General features: G+C 46.2%; 1 protein-coding gene across 3 annotated transcripts in view; it reads right to left on the bottom strand.

Moving 5' to 3' along the window:
* Nucleotides 1-20,809, bottom strand: part of LOC115267533 (zwei Ig domain protein zig-8-like) — a 663,084-nt gene that overhangs the window by 14,885 nt on the left and 627,390 nt on the right. For all 3 annotated transcript variants that reach the window (XM_062859127.1, XM_062859125.1, XM_062859128.1), the window contains 2 exons: nt 8,778-8,883; nt 8,170-8,220 (listed from right to left, as the gene is read on the bottom strand). In XM_062859127.1, the coding sequence (XP_062715111.1) occupies nt 8,170-8,220; nt 8,778-8,883 (157 nt within the window). The remainder of the gene's footprint in view (nt 1-8,169; nt 8,221-8,777; nt 8,884-20,809) is intronic.

Here is a 20,809-nt window from a genome sequence, read left to right as displayed (position 1 = left end):
GCCCGGACTGTGCAAATAGGGCGGAGACGGCGGAGCATGTGCTCTTCGATTGCCCGCGCTTCACTGAGCAGAGATCGAGAATGTGGGAGGTATGCGGTAGGGATACTACTCCCGACAACATAGATGAGCGGATGTGTACGGGGGTGAACGAGTGGAACGCCGTATCGGCCACGGTATCCACATTCGTGCTTCACCTCCAGAGGAAATAGCGGGCCGACCAACAGTTAGTCGAGTCGGCCCCCTAGAGGACAGCTATACGTGATAGCTGACGTTTGATAAAAAGAGTGCGTAAGTACTGTCCCTCCCTTCACGAAGTCATCCCTAACGGGTGTACTGCGGAGGCAAGGTAAGCTAGTAGCAGAATGAGGTTTTTCTAAGGTGTTACCAATCAACAGGCTTCCTCATTCTATAAAAAAAGACGACAAGGGTCTCTCAAGGCGAAGCTTAAGGTTTAAATTTTCATTTCTTGTTTGTTTAAAAGTTGTCGTCGTTAAATTTCCCAGTTAAATCAGCGCATGAGACTGGGAACATTAGGGACCGTGAAACATCCCCAGGAAAATAAAGAACCGAAGTTAAAATCTGGAAATGTACAATGCACTTGGAAACTAGACTTGTGGCTCCCGTACATGAGACGTGCACGTCAACTTTGTCTGAGACCCCCCTAAAAATAGGTGAGGATGTCAGTCGACGTGAGGGCTCTCACCGTGGAAGCGACTCTAAAGGTTATATTAAATTCTAGATGAGATCACGACAACAGTACGAGGTGCAGGTGGCCACTGCAGCTGTTCGGCTAAGGAAATGCTCGGCAGGGACACAGGTGTCCTTGGTTGAACTACTTACCTGTAAGCGGGTGCCAATAAGTCCATTATGATAGGGAACCTTAAGGTGGGCTCGTCTGAGCATACACGACCCACCGGAGATTTGCTTCAAGTGTGTTGAACCGTGAGTCATGGGCAAGTGATAAACCACAATGCAGGTAACGTAGCGGATCCTGAACCGCCTGGTGTCCCTGCCCAGCAACTGCTATTACAGGCAGTCGTTGAGTGGGATACGGATATCGCACTCATAGCAAACCCATACCGAGTGCCTGCCGGTAACAGCAACTGCATCGTAGATGAGGTCAAAATTGTAATTATATGGACAGTGAGGACATACCAAGTCCAGAAGTTGGAGTCTTTTGCAACTTCTATGTGTGGTGATCGATCGAGCAGTTAACGCGGATGCTAGAATGTACGTCGGCCGTGCTGACAGGGCGAAGGCCGGTGGTAAAAGCAAGTGACTTCAATGACTGGGCTGTGAAATGAGGAATTCGGTTCATGAACCAGCAGGGTTAGATCCTTCCAAAGGCACTGGCCATGCTCGATGTCAATTTGGCTCTTATCGTTACAAATAGTAAATTCTGCTGCAACGGAGTGAAGTCAATCATCGACGTTACTTTTTGTATTCCACACTGCCTCGTTAGGGAGGTGCTCCACCATGAGAGAAACTTACGCGGTCCAAGTGGTGACCTGTTGGTAGCGGTGCACGATGTGTAATGAACCGAATCTTTGCCATCCTTTTATAGGACTACTGGGCACTGGAGCGGGTGATGAGGGAAGAGTCCATAGGCGAAACTACTGGGGGTGCCGGGGGTGCCAGGCACCCCCTAGAATTTGAATGCATTGCTGGGAGATATGGGGTGATGAATGATGAATGGATGAACTAATGAATATTTGTTTGTAGTGCACCCCCTGACAAAAATCCGTAGTTTCGCCCATGGAAGAGTCACCGATGAGATACTTGTGAGGATTGTAAAAGACTTTAGAGTTGGTAAGGTCCTGGGTCCAGACGTGATAATTCATGCATGGTGGCCTCTAAACACTGAGTTCCAACGTCATTGTCACAAAAAGCTTCTAGCAATTCTGAAGTCAATGTGAAGCTGAATTGGTCATAGGCAAGAGTAAAAACGAAATCTGCAAAAAAGTCAATTTGACTTGTACAAGTGTCAACGCGCAGCAGGGACGGATGTCCTGGGGCCTGACGCACCCCCCCCCCCCCCCCCCCCGCTTGCGAGTCAGCCGCGTAGCTGCCGGCTAAGAATAGGACTACTAACCCCAATTCAAGGTGTCAAGCGACCCGTGCCGAGGAATGAGTGATCGGTGGGGGTGAAAAAGATGCTCGATCTTTAACGGAGCCTGTGGGGCACCTGGGCACCCCCCACAGTAAGCTGTCCCTTACCGCGTTAATGCAGAGCTCTGGCGTGGTGGACATTCGTGCGACTCGTGGGAACTAAATATGAGTAACAAATCCAATCAAATCCAAAAATCAGGTGCAGTAGGTAGTAGTGGGGCGATCAACCCCTTCTCAAGAAGCGGGTTGTTGAGGTCTCCAACTAGGAGAAGCGAGGAGTCAGGTGCTGGAAGCTGCTTACGCAGCTCAAGCGTGGGAGCTCCTGTCCACTCCACGGCAAGCCAGCCGGCGGAGGTTATGGACGGAGCATGGTTGCTGAGGGCCATCAGCCAAGTAGTTGGAAAAGGACGGCCCGCATTAGAGGTTGCTGAGCACCAGCTTGGCAAAATCATCGACTTTGCGACAACTAAGTCGAATATGTATAAGCAAGGACCTGAAAACGGCCTTGCTTAGACTTAGAGTGTCTGTCGATGAGGCCAAGCAGGAGCACGCGGTCGCGTTGCTGGCTGCTGCAGCGGCGGAACCCGCAAAAGAGAAGGCGTCGAAGTTTACACAAACGGAGGCCTTCTCCTTTGCAGGTAGTCCGAAGAGTGTGGAAGCGAATGCTCGTGACAAACGTGACAAGCATTCACAGAAGCGGGCGAGGCAGCCGTCAGGTGAGGAGCTGTCTGGCGGCGCCCGCAAGGCCAGGCGTATAATAACCCCGAAAGCCGGTGGTAATGCCGGAAAGTCGGACCCCAGCCAGGGTTCCCGGAAAGCTGGGAAGGGTGGGCCTGAAAAGGCTGGCCCGTCCCGGAACGATGGGAACAAGGGGTTGCAACCAATGGTAGGCCCTCATCAGCCACAGAGCAGGGCGATCCAAGGAGAGGACCCTCCTTGGACAAAGGTAGAGCGGAAGAGGAAGAAGAAGGTGAATCCGCAGGCAGAAGTGCATGACGCCAAGCCAAGGCGTAGGAAGGCAGGTGCTAGGTGCGAGAAAGGCGACGCTATCGTCATCAAGACGGAACAGTCTAAGAACTCGGACGTCTTGAAGACGATGCGAAGCGACGCAAAGCTTGAGGGTCTTGGAGCCGACGTACGCAGTATTAGACGTACTCGTACGGGTGAGATGATCCTGGAACTGAGGCGCCAGAAGGAACACAAGGGCGCCGCCTACAAGAGGCTGACAGAAGAGGTCCTTGGTGAGGGTGTGCAGGTGAGGGTTCTGACACATGAGGCGACTCTGAAGGTCAAAGACATTGACGAGATCACCGAAGTGGAAGAGCTCGTCACGGTACTGCGGCAACAGTGCGATGTGCAGGTGGCCGCCGCAGCCGTTAAGCTACGGAGAGGGCCAGCAGGGACACAGATAGCTTTGGTTCAGCTACCTGTGGCGGATGTTAAAAAGTCCGTTAAAGTAGGAAGTATAAAGGTGGGCTGGTGTGTATGTCACCTGACATTCCACGAGCCACCAGAGGTTTGCTTCAGGTGTCTGGAACCAGGACACAAGTCGTGGGACTGCAAAGGACCCAAAAGGCGCAAACTGTGTAGGCGATGCGGCGCTGAAGGTCATAAGGCCCAAAGCTGCACGAGTCCGCCCATCTGCATGATCTGTACCGGGAAAACCTCGAAAAACAGACATACGATGGGTGGTCCAGGGTGCCCGGCCTTTAAGAAAGCCGCAGTGAACAACAAATCACAGTGCAGGTAACGCAGCTGAACCTGAACCACTGTGATGCGGCTCAGCAACTGCTTTGTCAGGCGGTTTCTGAGTGGGAGACGGATATCGCCACCATTTCGGACCCATACCGAGTACCCGCCGGCAACGGCAACTGGGCCTCGGATGGGACCAGGAAAATGGCGGCGATATGGACGACGGGTAAATACCCCGTGCAGGAGTTGGTGTCTACTACCTACGAGGGCTTCGTGGTCGCCAAAGTAAACGGAGTCTTCTTCTGTAGCTGTTATGCGCCTCCGCGGTGGCCGATCGAGCGGTTCACGCAAATGCTGGACCGCTTAACGACCGTGCTAACAGGACGAAGGCCGGTGGTAATAGCGGGTGACTTTAATGCCTGGGCTGTGGAATGGGGAAGCCGTTTCACGAACCAGCGGGGTCAGATCCTGCTAGAAACACTGGCCATCTTAGATGTCGACTTGGCTAACGTCGGTACCAAGAGTACCTATAGTCGAAACGGAGCGGAGTCAATTATTGACGTGACCTATTGTAGTCCTGGCTTAACAAGTAGTCCGAACTGGAGAGTAGATGATGGCTACACTCACAGCGACCACCTGGCGGTTCGCTACAGTATCGACTACAACAACAGCAGACAGCGGATAGAAGAAGAGGCGGCTAGGCCAAGGCCAAGCCCTCGTAGGTGGAAGACATCATACTTCGACGAAGAGGTATTTAGGGAAGCGCTCCGCCGTGAGCGAAACTTAATCGGTTTAGACGGCGACGAGCTGGTAGCGGTGCTCTCACGTGCGTGTGATGCGACCATGCCTAGGCGAGTCCACCCTAGAAGTGGGAGGCCACCGGCTTACGTGTGGACCGACGCGATTGCGGACCTGCGCCGCGCCTGCCTACGGGCTAGGCGGCGGATGCAGCGAGCACGATCAGAGGAAGAGCGAAACGAACGGCGGGTGGTGTTCGCCGCCGCAAAAGCCGCGCTCAAGACCGAGATAAGAGCAAGCAAAAAGGCCTGCTTTGAGGGTCTCTGTCAGAGTGCCAATACGAACCCGTGGGGTGACGCCTACAGGATCGTTATGGCCAAGACGAGAGGTGTGATGGCTCCTACAGAGCAATCTCCAGAGATGTTGGAGGGGATCATTGGAGGACTTTTCCCGCGTCATGATCCTAGTCCTTGGCCTCCTTTCGTAGGACAGCCGGGGACTGGGGCTGGCGATGAGGAAAGGGTCACCGATGTGGAACTTGCGGGGATAGCTAAGTCCCTTAGCGTAGGTAAGGCCCCAGGTCCGGACGGAGTTCCGAACCTGGCCTTAAAAGTAGCTATTGCAGAAGCTCCCAAGATGTTCAGGTCTGCTATGCAGAAATGCCTGGACGAGGGAGTTTTCCCAGAAGCTTGGAAGAGGCAGAGCCTGGTACTATTGCCAAAGGCGGGGAAACCACCCGGAGACCCGTCGGCATATAGACCAATATGCTTGATTGACACGGCAGGGAAGGTGCTCGAAAAGATCATCCTCAATAGAATGTTGAGGTTCACTGAGGGCGTAAATGGTCTCTCGAGCAACCAGTATGGCTTCCGGAAGGGGAGGTCCACCGTAGACGCTATCTTGTCGGTTACAAAAACCGCCGAGAAAGCACTCGAGCCTAAGAGGAGGGGAATTCGCTTCTGCGGGGTAGTGACTCTGGATGTAAGAAATGCATTTAATAGCGCCAGTTGGGCTGCTATTGCCGATGCGCTCTTGCGTCTGGGGATACCGGAGTACTTGTACAAGATTCTCGGAAGCTACTTCCAGAATCGCGTACTAGTTTATGACACGGAGGTGGGTCGGAAGTGCTTTCACATAACCTCAGGAGTCCCGCAAGGTTCCATCCTGGGTCCGGTGTTATGGAATGTCATGTACGACGAGGTGTTGAGGTTAGAATACCCAGTGGGAGTGGTGATTGTCGGATTTGCCGACGATATTACGCTCGAAGTCTACGGTGAAACGATCGAGGAGGTAAAGTTGACTGCCAACCACTCGATCAAGGTTGTGGAGGCGTGGATGCGGTCCAGGAAACTGGAGCTGGCTCACCACAAGACAGAGGTGACGGTTGTTAACAACATGCAATCGGCGCAGCAGACGGAGATCAGTGTAGGAGAGTGCACTATCATGTCTAAGCGCTCTGTCAAACACTTGGGCGTGATGATCGACGACAAGCTTACCTTCGGTAGCCACGTCGATTATGCCTGTAAAAGAGCCTCCACAGCTATTGCGGCACTGTCCCGGATGATGCCCAATAGCTCAGCGGTGTACGCCAGTAAGCGCAAGCTTCTGGCTAGTGTTGCTACGTCCACACTTAGGTATGGCGGCCCGGCGTGGGGTACCGCGCTAAGTACTGAATGCCACCGACGGAAGCTGGAAAGTACTTACAGGCTTATGTGTCTGAGGGTTGCGAGCGCATACCGTACCGTGTCACACGACGCTCTCTGCGTCATTACTGGTATGGTGCCTATCAGCATTCTTATCAGTGAGGACATGGAGTGCTTCGAAATGCGCGGCACAAGAGGCATACGCAGGACTGTCAGGATGGCCTCTATGGTCAAATGGCAGCGCGCGTGGGATAGTTCCACCAAAGGAAGGTGGACCCATAGGTTGATACCGAGGGTAGATAGTTGGATTAATAGGCGCCATGGGGAAGTTACATTCCACCTGACACAGGTCCTTACAGGTCATGGTTGCTTCCGACAGTATCTACACCGTTTCGGGCATTCGGATTCTCCCGAATACCCAATGTGCAATGGTTTAGAGGAAATGGCGGAACACGTTTTGTTCGTGTGCCCGCGTTTTCGCACAATGCGTGACCGCATGCTTGCCACATGCGGGCAGGACACAACTCCGGACAATTTGGTCCAGAGGATGTGTAGGGATGAGTTTGGCTGGAACGCCGTTTCAACGGCTATTACCCATATCATCTGGGAGCTACAGAGGAGGTGGCGCGTGGACTCGGAGAATGGCTAGTCCAGATGCAGTACAAGAGGTGGTCCAGGGGTTTGAAGTCGGCTTCGTAGGTCATACCGATGCCCTGCGGTCGAGATCGACCCTTACAGCGATTAAGTGGCCGCGGAGAGGAAGTCCCGGTATCGGTGCTGTTGTGGCGTCAGTCTACCGGGTTGGATCTGAGCCCGCGGTTGGAAAGGGGTCTCCGGCAAGGGTCGGGGTAGGTGAGACCCTGCTGTCTGCAACCTACGGATGCATCTGATAGGGCCTGAAGGGTAGTGATACCCTTCCTTTGCGGGCATGTCAGATCGGGTTGCATGTGGGCATCAGTTCTTGATGTCCGCTCAGCAGTAGGGCGCGGGCGGGGTTGACCCTGCCTGCCTTTCGAGGACAAAGGGAGTGGCGAGGACCACTCGGGAAACTGGCTAAGCGCCAGCATGCTACCGTGATGGACTCTCCAGAGCGAGTCATCGATGTTCGTTGCTGCTAGGCTACGGCAGCTAACCTTGAGGGTGCGATATGCACTAGCCCCTCTCTGAAGCAATACCTTCTTGGTGGTTCCGGAGAGACGTAGGGTTTGGCGGCCATAGGAATGTGTTTTAGTGGGTCGAGGAGAGAGTAGTTCTGGCTTCTACTATTGTTGTAGAAGACGGCCTTAACCCCACACTACCCTTACCTTCCTGTTAGGGTGTCTGATGAGAGGATTTATCCCCCTATGGTTTAGAAGGAAAAAAAAAAGTGTCAACGCGGTGGCGGATAACCGACCAGGATAGATATCTTTCACGTCCACCCCTTTCACCACAGTACACGCGCAATAATGAAAGTAAGTGTAGAGATGTATGATCTAAAGCTACAGTCGGGTCTCCTGTTAGACGCTGTCACCCACTTTACGTCCACCATAATTTCCAGGTTGTCTTCCAAGCAATTCAGTTCATTTTTGCAATGTGACAAGCTTGTAGTATACTCTAAGTTAATTAAGATGAATTCACTTATTGTCCATATCTCTCTAAAAGCTTCCAGAAAGTAGTGAAGTTTTCAGCACAAAATGTCTAACCAAAAGAGTTTTAAGAATAAACAAAAATCTATTTTGACCCAACATTTTACTACAACTTGAAAATCAGCATTGAATGACTATAATTTTTAATTTATCAACTTAATCTGTGCAAAACTGCAACTTTTACGGCACATGTTTTAGTTGGATCAATTACTACACTATTCGCGCAAACAACTTCAAATTGATAAAAAAAATATATCATTTGTAACATAATTCTCCTTGCTGTAATTATAAAGTATCCGATGCTCCGAGGTTCAAATTTCACCCACGCCGTGTGGTGGCCTGTTAATTAAACTCATACTTACCATCGAATAGCGATCCAGCGGACGATGTTACGGCCGATGCTGAGGATTCACCTGTTAATTACAAAAAAAAAAAAGAAAAACATTATACAAATGTGGGTTTTTCATTCGTCGGAAAGACATGGGAATGGGGATGATGAGCTGTGGAATTTCATCATTAAAGGCATCTGTGTGCAAATTATATTATCATTCAACGAAAAAAGAGTTCTAGGAATCCGAGAATTCCTCTTCATAATTGGTGATTTGACGCCCGTGGCGAATTTACACCAGCAGCCTGAGTTGTGATAGGTTCAATTTGAAAATTGATTGGCCTGGAAACAGAAGTTTGAAAACAAGCAGAACAAAGTTTTCATCAGGGAAATTAAGTCCTATTGCTTTTTGAAAAAAAAAAAAAAACTCATTCACTTCATCGGAAATGTGCTGCCAAATTATCGTGCTGGAGAGCACTTGAGCGACAACGAGCAGCATTCGTCGTCAATTTTCTATCCGGAATTCAGGTTCGATAGAGAGAAAAATGCTTGGGGTAAAAAATCTGCATTTGTGGGGGGTGGAACAGCGGTGACGGTGCCAAGTTGAACGGCAATTTGCCATCGTCCCTAATTTCGACTTACCATTGATGACATGCAGCGAAACGGTGATCGGTGGACTGTTCGATGGGCTGCACGAGTAGTTCCCGGAATCTTTTTTCCTTGTTGACTCGATGATCAATGATCCAATCTGTGGAATTGCAGGGAAAAAAGTGAGAGAAAAAATGAATTGCGACGAAAGAGATGCGAGCGAAAAAAATCATAAATCGACACACTGACTGCCGTGCATAGAAAAAGGGAACATAAATTGCTCTCGACAGTACACATTCGGAACGTTTCAGTTGTTCTCAACTACAGATCCGGAAAACCGCAACATCTGACCATAATAGAAAATCGGTTAAAGTTATTTGGCGTATTACTCATTCCAACCAAATATTTGTACATCGAAGCAGATCTTTGACAAATAACTTAGGATGTGAACCCTTTCATTTAATTCAGTTATTCATTTGGTTCCGGCTATTGCTTGATATTTGTCTTTCTCGTACACTAAAGTGAACTGATAACCTGAAATCAGTTTAAAGAACTAAGATAAAACATGTAAGTGTACATAAGACTGGGTGAACATGGTCGGCAAATTACATTATGATCGTGTAAATTTCCACTAATAGTTTCAAAAATCAAGAAAAAAGTAATGTCAATATTTCGAAATTCTACCCATAATTCTTCTATCAAATTCTTCCAGAATTCCTTCTTTTAATTTATTTTAGTTTCTTGCAGAGTTTTACCTGGAAATTATCCAATGTTTTTCTTTTCTGGCATTCTTCAGTTTTCCCAAGTACCTCTGGATAGGTTTTAACATATTTGCTTTCATTCGCTTTTCGAGGTTTCTCACGGGGTCTGTTAGAATGTGTATCCCCCAGTATCGCTGGAATTCTCTCGATCTCTCCATTTTTGATAAAAGTGCATTTCTGCCAGAAATTTCTCTTAGTGGTTTCGAGATAGTTTTAAAACAGCTGGTATTTTTAAGATAACAGTTTTCAGATATTTTTCGTGCATTTGCTTGTGTTGTGGGATTTTTTACAAGAAATCTCGTAAGTTATCCCAGTAGACAATCCGAGAAAAACTTTTTGAAAAAATCCGACAAGAATTCCTGGGGCAGTTATTAAAGAAATCCCAAAAAGGAGCACACAAAATCTCGGGATAATTTCTGGCAGATGTTTCGGGAAGAGTTATGGGAATTATCCCGAGAAGATTTGTAAAAATATCAATTACAAGGGAAAGCCTTAATATATAAAAAAAATCACGGGACGAACTCCAGTATGAATTCTGAAAAACTCTGAGTGACATCCCAGGATCAACACCGGAAGCAGGTTTCTTAGAAAAGACGCGGGAGAAATCTCAAGTGAAACTTCAAACAAAATCCCGCGAGAATCTTTGGGAAATATACCAGCTGAAACTTCTGTACAAATCGAAGGATAAACTCTAGAGGAAAGCTATCGAATTACAGGAAAAACTTTGAAAAAAAAAAATCCCGTAAGGAAATCCTGTAGAAAATTAGTGAAATAGTCCTTAAACCGGTTGAAGGAGCTTTATTGGAAATCCCAGGAAAAACTTTTTCAAGAGGAATCCCGAAAGAAACTCTAACAGAAATTCCACGATGACATCTGCGGTATATCCTGCGGTATTCGAAAACTTTTTTATTCATACCCACGATGTAGTAATCTCTGTGCACTCTGTTTATGCGTAGATCTACAAGTAATAAAATTCGCTACGTTTTATTCATTCGACCTAATAGTTTTTTATCGATGAAAAATTACCTTGAGTATTTATGATATTCTCTGCGTATTTATTTATTTATTTACACATAAAGTCAACAGATAAAATGTTTACCCCAATGACATAAAAAAACGAAAGATACATTATTACAACTAAATTTAACAGAAGATACGCTTAAAGCTACGCTTATTTACTAAACGTGACACATTAAAATCAAATACAAAATAACAAGTATTGAACAAACGGGACATATCACGAACCGGCTCATGTAGGCTGTAATTGGTGTGTGCAGGTGGAAGATTGAGAAACGGGTGAGATCTTAGACTACGGCGGCGTGTGTTTATATGCAGCATTCCTAGAAGATCAGGGCAGTCTATGTTGCCTTGCAGAAGATCTCCTACGAAGCAGACTTTGGCCACATTGCGTCTAGCACTGAGAGGTTCCAAGTTAATAAGTTGACAGCGGCTTTCATAGCTAGGCAAAGTTAGCGGATTCCTCCACCTGAGATGGCGTAGCGCAAAACGAATGAATTTGCGCTGGACTCTTTCGATGCGGTTAATTTCATTGTTGTAGTAAGGAGCCCAGACTACAGCTGAGTATTCCAGGATGGGGCGTACAATTGAACAGTATAGCGACTTCAAGCAGTAGATGTCCTTAAATTTTTTGGCAAAGCGAAAGAGGAAGCCAAGCTGCGACGATGCCTTGGCGACGACATAAGCGACATGGTCTTTAAATGTCAGTTTAGAGTCAAGCAGAACTCCGAGATCCTTGACTGTCGATTCGCGTTTCAACCGAACACCTTCCAAAGCGTAGTCGAAGTGGAGAATGGACTTCTTACGGCCGAATGATATGACAGAGCATTTAGATACATTTAGTGACATTCGATTTGATGAGCACCAAACAGCAAAGGTTTCAAGCTGGTGCTGTAGAAACGCTGCATCGGGACGTTGCTTGATCGAGAAATACAGCTTCAGGTCGTCAGCATATGAAAGTTTCATGCATTTAATGATAATGTTGACGTCGTTCATATACAACAGGAAAAGAAACGGACCAAGATGACTGCCTTGGGGAACGCCGGACCATACTGTGAACGGCGAAGAGATGTGGTCACCAATTTTTACAGACATACTGCGTCCAGTTAGATAGGATCGGAGCCACATTAGGAGGTTGTTGTTCATACCCAGTTTATCGAATTTGGCCAGAGCGATTTGGTGATTCATTTTATCGAAGGCGGCAGAAAGATCAGTATAGATGGCGTCTACTTGATGACCACTTTGAAACTGGCGTATCAGGTACGACGTGAAACACGTCAGATTAGAGGTCGTCGATCGTTTTGGAACAAATCCGTGTTGATCCTCAGAAATGTAATGTGCGTAACTTTGAACTAGTTTGTGTAGAACGATCAACTCCAGTAACTTCGACGTAGCGCACAGTGAAGCAATACCTCTGTAGTTTGAGACAGTTCTTTTGCAGCCTTTCTTGAAAACGGGAAAAACGTGCGACTCCTTCCAGCAATTCGGAAAAACGCCGGTTGTCATGGAAAGGTTGAAAACCGTTGTAAGAGGCGCGGCAATAGAATTCAAACAACGTTTAATGACAAGCGACGGGATGCCGTCCGGTCCACATCCAGTTGAGGACTTCAAATCTTTGGCGGCAGCAATAACGACATCGTTGGTGATAGCGAACTGCACTCCAGATGCAGGAAAGCTGGGAACATTCCGTGTGGCTTCGGTGACATCCTGTGGGTCAAGTTGCTCATTGACGAAGACGCTGCTGAATTGTGAACGGAACAAGTCGACTATAGCGGTTGTTGTATCAGCTTCATGGAATCCATCAGTCATCGTAGTCGGCAAACCAGATTCTTTACGTTGGTCGTTGACATGCCGCCAAAAACTCTTGGGATTAGTTTTCAGGCGGCTTTGTAATCGGCTTAAATGGGCGCTGTAGAGACTATCGTTGAGGTGCTTGTATGCGGTATTCGCTTCCAAATAACTCGCTCTCGTGGTGTCGGTACGGTACTTACTGTGACGCCTCAGAGCTGCCTGTTTTGCTCTTTTGAGATTTTTGAGGGCGGCATTTGACCAAGCCGGCTTAGTCGGTTCCCGCTTCGAAATGACTGGAACAAACTGGTCGATTGCATAGAGCAATACTCCGGAGAGAGTCGAAGCAGCAAGGTTCGCGTCGGATCCGCTAAGAATCTCGTCCCAGTTCACGCGCTCCAGGAAATCATTCATTTCACCGAAATTAGCCCGACTGAAATCATAGGAGACACTTTCTGACGTATCGTGAAAGGTACGAGACGGACTCGCTTCCAGACACATTAGTAGAGGCGGGTGATGTCTACAAATTTTTACAAGCGGAGCAGGAGCATGCAGAACCGAGCAGTTTACTCCTAGTTCCTCGCTCACAAAGAACAGATCAAGTGAACGGTTATTTTCATTTTTAACTCCAACCATCTGTCTGAGCCCAGCGGTGCTGTAGGCATCAAGCAGCTCGCGCGATGTTTGACCCATCGAGGAGCGAGTAGTGCACGGAAAGAAGAAACCAAAAGAACTACACTGCCAAGCAATGGAACTCAAGTTGAAATCTCCGAGTATGACAACATTGTCCTTAGGTTCCAATTGCGACACCACCCAGTTGAGCGAATTGATATGTGTCTCAATCACGTCTGCATCATTGATTCGATCGGGGGGAATGTAAACGACGCAAACAAAAATGGTCGCGTCATCGGTCGAAATTGCGACCCATAATTGCTCTACCGATGCACAGTTCGGGGGACTTACCAAGCGGGATTTGAACCTGGAACGCACTGCCAATAGAACACCGCCGCCGGTGGTCTTGTTGCTGTTTAATGGTGACCGGTCATGTCGATAAACGGAAAACGAATTGTCGAACAGCTGGTTAGACGATGTGCCCTCGTTCAGCCAGGTCTCAGTGAACGCATAAGCATCGTAGCACCCGTATTCCAGGTTTTTCCCTGTTAAATAAAATTACCTGAGGATTCCCGGTTTTCCAGTTTTTTTTTCAGGAGTAGACACCCTTAAATATGCACTTAATGTAGCATTCTCTTTATGTGCATGAAACCACGGTGAATTTTACATGAATATATTTTTCTGCTTGAGATGTGAAGTTTTCAACCGTAAAGCATGAATTACACAGTGCAACATTTTTTTGTCTCTAGAGCAAACTTATGTGTCTCTGACAGATTTTGGGCCGCTAAATCCGAATCCGGGCTCAGATTTGCTCCAGCACGTCACAATATTGAGCTTCACCCAAATTTTTAGGGCAAAATATGCGATTTTGGGCTTTTTTGACTGCCAGCCATTAAGAATGGAAATATTTTTTTTCAACAACCAAAAGGTAAATTGGTCAATTAACATCTAAATTAACGACTCATACAAAATAAGTCGTTTTACCAAATCGAATTCGATAGTTTTAAGGTGAAACGGGACGCCGTGTTATTTTTCTTATCTTCCCTCTCTTTCTATCAATTTGCCTCGCGATTTTGAAGACGGTAATCACGATTTCTATCGCTCAGATGAGTCTGAAAAACAATCTGCATATGCATTGCATGTGAGTATACACAATGATAGATTTTTGTTCCATTATATGAAGTAGAATCTGAGATTACCATCTTAGTAGCAACAGAGCAATGGCGGAAATTTCGTCGACCGTCCCGTTCGCCCTTAAGCGATTTATGTTAGGTACGATTTTTCCCATACAAGTCTAAAAGTTGCATGCAAGTTTACTTACTAACATAAAATGCTTAAATCTATCGAATTTGATTTGGTAAAACAAAATATTTTGCACGAGTCGTTAATTTAGAGGTTAGTTGACCAATATACCTATTGATTGCCTAAAAAAAATATTTCCATGCTTAATGGCTGGCAGTCAAAAAAGCCCAAAATCGCATATTTGGCCTAAAAATTTGGGTATAGCTCAAAATTGTGACGTGCTGGAGCAAATCTGAGCCCGGATTCGCATTAAGCTGCCCAAAATCTGTCAGAGACCCATAAGTTTGCTCTTGAGACAGACCAAAAGTTATTTTTTGTTACGCTGTGTTAACAGCAAATACCTCTCGATCAGTTGCGCCTACAACGATTCGCAACACCAACCCATCCACAGCAGTGGACAATGGAGCGGAATGCGTCGCCAAGTAACCGCATGGCTCCAGACAAGCACGTCTCAAGGATCCCTTGGCCAAGATGAATGCCAGGGTACTGCCAACAACAAATTTATGATGCTCCTAATCCAACACGTCCCTGAAAAGATGAAGCTTCTGCCGTAGTTCACGGCGTTTAAATAAATCGCTGTGCTTCAGACTAACAGCTACTGAGAGCTTGATTGACCGCCAGTATCGCCTGACCAGCTACAATTACACAAGGAACCTATGAGATATCTGCCGGGGACAAAGCAGGCATCTGTGTAAAGCGTTGGTGATCTTCTATATTTAGGCGACAATGGCGCCTGCCACGTCAGGTTGCCGGTCAATGTGGTGATGGGGAAGGAAGTGATGATTGCAATCGTTTGTATCCACAGTATTCATGGGATAGGTTTGGCAGAGGGTTCACACATTGGTGTGTGGATCCCAGGCGTAAGGTGAAAGATTAGTGCGATTATTATTCTGATGAAAATGCGGCACTGTTTGCTTGATTGCATAACTCGTAGGCGTTTTTTTGATAAAGTTGGAAGAAAGGAAGGAAACGGCTTTTTCAACCCGTTTCTATACTAGCGATGACTATGAACATGTGAATATACGTGAGTGGTATATAGAATAGGTTCCTGGCTGAGTGCCTGCCGTTCCAAGAACAATTCGATGTCGATACCGTTGTGGTCATGGCCTTCTTGATCACATATGGACCGAGAAAGTAGCACCATCGTGGCCAACTAGAACACTAACAAAATTCTGAACAAATCTTATGAATTCGTCGTTTTTCGACACGCAGGACATCGACAGCGCTGTAATTCCGGTGACACACCTCAAAACACAAAAGCTTCATCCTCAGATTTCAAGTTATTAGACTTGATCTAGCAGGTCAGATCCAGTGGAGAGGGGGTCGCCGATGCCTTACACCACAATATCAACTGTCTAGCTAAATCAGGATCACCGTGGCCTACAGCTCCAAACAAGCCAAGATAATCGATGGGACCGCAACGATCCTATAAAAATGCTCAATGAAATTTTCTGGACCAGTCAGGCATTGATTCCATGGTCTTACTAAATACCCGCCATTCAAGAACGGACCAAAATAGCAGACTTTTAATGGCATGATAAAAGTTGGGTAACGCTAATTCAGACCCCATTGAGATCATAAGCCTTCTCAACATATTCTCAACATCCTCGTGGCAGTGGTCGTGCTGCGAGTAACCTTTGAGAAGATCGGGCACAAGCAACTCAGGCGGAATCTTTGGCCGTGGGCTGACAAAGGAAGGGAGAGCAGTTGGGGGTTTTACTACCATGCTCGATGAGGACTTGCAGCACTTGTTTCAAGCGATGTGTTCTTAGTAGGATCTTTGGCAGTACGAGCTATGCAGAGAACGGTGTGGCGGCGAATGATTAACCATGAGCTCGCTGCACTCTACGATTAACTCTGTCCGGCTGGTGGTTATAGCCGAAAGAATATAATGCGCATGAAATGTTTTAAGAGTGCCGGATAATAATTTCGTAACAATGGTGTTCGCCTTTTCCACGAATGAACCAGGTAAAACGTAATCTGGCAAGAATCGGGCAGCATGATTAAGAGCGGCAGGCGAACTGTTTACTTATTAAGTTAAATTACTGAGTATTGCGACATATGTACTTTCTATTGTAGACTGTGTTTCCTTCCGTTAGTCGTGCGATTGACCACCACCACGCTTACGCTGAGTACGAAAAGCGAGATTTTTCAACGAGTTGTACAAAATACTACAGCGCGATCACTCGAGGGTTAAAAGTGATATCGTGCAAATATATGTGCATAGACCTAAATATTCCCACGCCTTCCGATATTCTAAGCAGTGCTGAAAAATTCATTTAGATATGACGAAATGAATTTTTCAACACTGATTCTAAGTCAATTCAACTGTGGCAGAAAAAGATGCATTTCCCCCCACACTCCCGTTAGAGCAGCTGCCTGGGTGTGTTTTTATTTCAATTTTCCACCTACAGCTACGCTCTAGGTAGGTTCTACCTACCTCGCGCGCGGCATATTGGAAGCATGAAAATCGCACCCGGTTATGGCCAGGTGCGATCGTGTTCAAACACGTGAGTCGAGCCGGTAAATCGACAATATGCTTGGTGGGTCAATGGTCGCTGGGTTTGATTGGCGGTGACCGATTCCAAGGCTCCGCAGCTCCGGTTGGTTTGGTGCAGCTTTGATTACGCTTGGTGGGCCGTCGACAAGAATGTCATGGAACGGTGATATCCTATCGATCGCGCCAGAATGTTGCGAAATCAAGGCGCCGTATTGGCCGCATATGGCTTCAGGTAGCCTAGATTGTTTTTGGTTTCGAAATCACGGCACTGTATTTGCCGAGAAGGGTTTCAGGTAGCCGTGATTGTTTTCACTTGGTTCGATTTTTGAACCCAGGTGAACCGTAAAAGAAATGTTGAAAATCGAAACCGTATTGTCGGCATAGGGGCGCCGGAATTGTTTTGTACTCGATTTTGTTTTGACTCCGAGTAAAAGAATATGGGGTATAATTTCAACGAACATCTGAGGCCGGGGCCCGGCTAGGGTTCACTGTGCCCAAGTAAGGTACACTTCAATAACAAAGCGGGTGCTTTGTTTTGGAGAATTTGGTACCAAATTCCAATGATGATGATGATGATGATGATGATGATGATGATGAAGATGATGATGATGACGATGAGGATGATGGTGAAGATGACGATGTGACACGCCCAAGCATTGGAGACGCCCAAGTGAGGCGGGGCTAGAAGATGTAGGCCTTCGTGTAAAGATTCTCAGAAGGGGTTTTTTGCGAACACGCCCAAGCCAGGCGTGGTTAGGAAATTAGGTTTTTCTATCAGAACTAGGATTCTTGGTAGGGCTTGGGATACGCCCAAGACACGGCTAGGCTTGGGATACGCCCAAGAGAGAAGAGATTTTTCAAGAAGGGAAAGATGTAAATCACGATGTGGACAAGTAGGATAGGTAGAAGGTTTTGGGACTTTTTAGTATTTACATTTTTTTGACGTAGGACTACGTCTCTATTTTCTATACCGGGTGTCATTCTAAATTTTCAGAAATCGGCCGCGTTACGTTTGAAGTGGAGATTTTGAGCGTTAATAACTCAGCCATTTCTCGTTGAATTTTCAAAATTTTGGCTCCAATCGATTGGAAATCTTTACACCATTTATGTACAATATTAACATTTGCTAATTTTCAATAACAAACTATTGAAAAATTGGGAAAAGTGAACCCATGTTTATTCCAGCCAATCACGATCGAGCACATTTTGGATGCTCCCGTCGAATATAAAAGCTACTGCTTCTTCGCATCTTCCCTCATTTGTCTTTGTCGTCTCGAGGTGAACGCATCGAACTAGAGCTGCCCACTTTCTTCGTTTGCGTTTTCGCTCATTCTTCTTTGACGGCCGTGTCGACTCGGCGTCGGCGTTGGTGGTTGTCGACAAGGGAGCTGTTGCACATTCGCCTTCTAACCGTCTAACGCGGCAGACCAAGGAAGTGTTTGAACATCGGATTGATCGACGGTGGTGGCAGAGGCAGCAGCAAAATCCGGAATCGCACCCACGGCAGCAAGCGGCGGGCCAATTTTCGACGGCTTCCAGCAAACAGCACGGAGAAATCCAACACGCATTGCGTGGCATGATGAATTGATTTCAATTTCTTCGAAAATGCTTCCTAGAGAGTTAATTCGATAAATTTCCTGCATCGACCGAGAAAGTGTAGTGAAACCAAATAATGGAAGATTGAATTCTTGGTTATGGTTCAGCAACAGTGAGGGCGATCACTAATCTCATTCATGGTAGCAAGCGGCGGGCCAATTTTCGACGGCGTTCATCATTCAGCAAAATCTAACACGTATTGCGTGGCATGATTAATTCATGTCAATTTTCTGTCTGAAATCGTTCAATATTCAAACGATTCTTTTCAGGACCATAGAAAATTATTCCTCAAGAGTTGTGAATCATATAATTATTTCATTCCATCGCTCGGTAAAAGTGTGGTGCAACCTAAAAGTGAAAAATTGTATGCTTGGTGGCCCCGCAACAATAATGATGCCGGCCACTAATGACTCCACCAGGAATTTAGCAATGCTTTATCCTATCCAGACCGTTTTTCTTGAAACATTGTTTAATTTAACCAATTTTCGAATTAAAATAATCTAAATCTTCCAATATTTTGATTACTTTATTCGTTAAATGGAAATTTTCTCGTTTCTCGGTTGATAAACCGTTTCAAGCGTCTGGTGCATGCGGGGCGGGACATGCAAACGAAATAAACTGGAAAGCCAGCCGAATGGGAGGAGCTTCATCTGCCAATCTAGGGACATAAAAGCTGTTCCCCCTGATTTCTTTCGTCATTTTCGTTGGATCAGTCAGGCAGGGTGGATGTCACCTCCACAGCTGTGCAGTGGCACATCAACCCAGCCGCAACTCACGGCTATCGTGCGGATAGCACCAGGAATCTCATCCATGGCAGAAAGCGGCGTACCAGTTTTCGGTGGCATCCTGTATTTAGCAAGGAGAAAACCAACACGCATTGCGTGACATGATGTTTGCATGCCATTTCGTTCCTAAGATCGTCAATTAATCAAACGGTCCTTTTCAGAACCACCGAAAATAATTCCTCAAGAGTTGTAAATCAGATAATTTCATTCCATCAATCGAGAAAACTGTGGTTCAATTGAAAAATGAAATATTGAATTCCGGCAACTAATCGTTCACCCAGAATTTAGCAACGTTTTGTCCTATCAGAACCAATTTTCGTGAAACATTGGGGAGCGTCCAGAAGTTACGTCACGTTTGAAGGGGGTGGGAGTCAGCAAAGTGTGACGGCCCATACAAAAATTTCAGAGGTCCCATACAAAACGTGTGACATAGGGATGAGGAGGGGTTGAAAATGACAAACTTTTGTGTGCCGTAATTTAAGGACGATGCCTTGTTTAATTCTAGCATTTTTTGGAATTAAAATGATCTAAATCTTTTTATATTTTGGTTACTTTATTTGTTAAATGAAAATTTCTCTCATTTCTTGGTTGAAAATCGTTTGAAGCGTCTGAAGCATGCGGGGCGGGACATGCAAACGAAATAAACTGGAAAGCCAGCTAAATGGGAGGAGCTACATCTGCTAATCTAGGGGCATAAAAGCTGTTCCCTCTGATTTCTTTCGTCATTTTCGTTGGATCAGTCAGATAGGGTGGAGGTGGATATCGTCGGTTTCCTGCAATAGGGGCACAACTCAAAATTTGTCATTTTTGAGATTTTGAAGGCAAATGATGAAAAACTATGTAAAAAAACTAGGAGTGAGTAATGTCTGAGACATAACCGCAATGTTGACGTAGGACAAAGGCTGGAACGAGATTCCGACTTTTATAATTCCATAATACAATGTTTGTTGTTATGATAATACAAATGGTGGACTGATGTGTTGAGTAAAGTTGTTGTGTGATCGCTTTCGCTGAACGCATTTATAACCCACAAACATTTTTGCTGTATAAGAGTAAAACAAATCACTCTTAAGCTAACTTTAGCTCAAGAAGCTGTTATTCAGCTGGTTCGGTTACTTGGAAAGATGTTGACTAGTTCAAGAGTTATTTCGTTTTGAAGAGAAATTGTCAAATTACTGTTCTACGAGAGAATTTTCATCGAGCGGATAAAATTATTAGATAATTGAACGGCGTTAGATAGATCTTTTCAACTAATGTTTAACGTGAAACTCTTTTTCCACAATAATGTTGTTTTCATCCAGGATGAACATATTAGTGGCCGACTTCACTATTGCTGAACTACCAAGCTTTCAGTCTGTCGCTTTTGATTACCCGAATCATAACTCTTGAGGATTCATTTTCGCTGATCCTGGAAAAGACCGTTTATAAAACGGAAGATTTTGGCAAGACAATTATTCCATGTATGAATGCGGCCGTTTGCTGTCGTGGATGAGATTCCTGGTGCTGCCACCACGATAGCCGAGAGTCATCGCTGAGTTTGTGTGCAGCTGCCTAGCTGAGAGGTGGCATCTCCCTTCTCCTTGACTGATCCAAGGAAAATGACGAAAGATAACAGAGGAAATAGCGGTTATGCCCCTAGATTAGCAAATGAAGCTCCTCCCATTCGGCGAGCGTTCCAGTTAATTCCGTTTGCATGACCCGCCCACATTGTGTCAGACGCTTCAA

Source organism: Aedes albopictus, chromosome 3 (assembly GCF_035046485.1).
Source record: "Aedes albopictus strain Foshan chromosome 3, AalbF5, whole genome shotgun sequence".
Lineage (NCBI taxonomy): Eukaryota > Metazoa > Arthropoda > Insecta > Diptera > Culicidae > Aedes > Aedes albopictus.
Note: the sequence above shows the minus strand (reverse complement) of the source record. Positions and strands in the feature narration are given on the sequence as shown.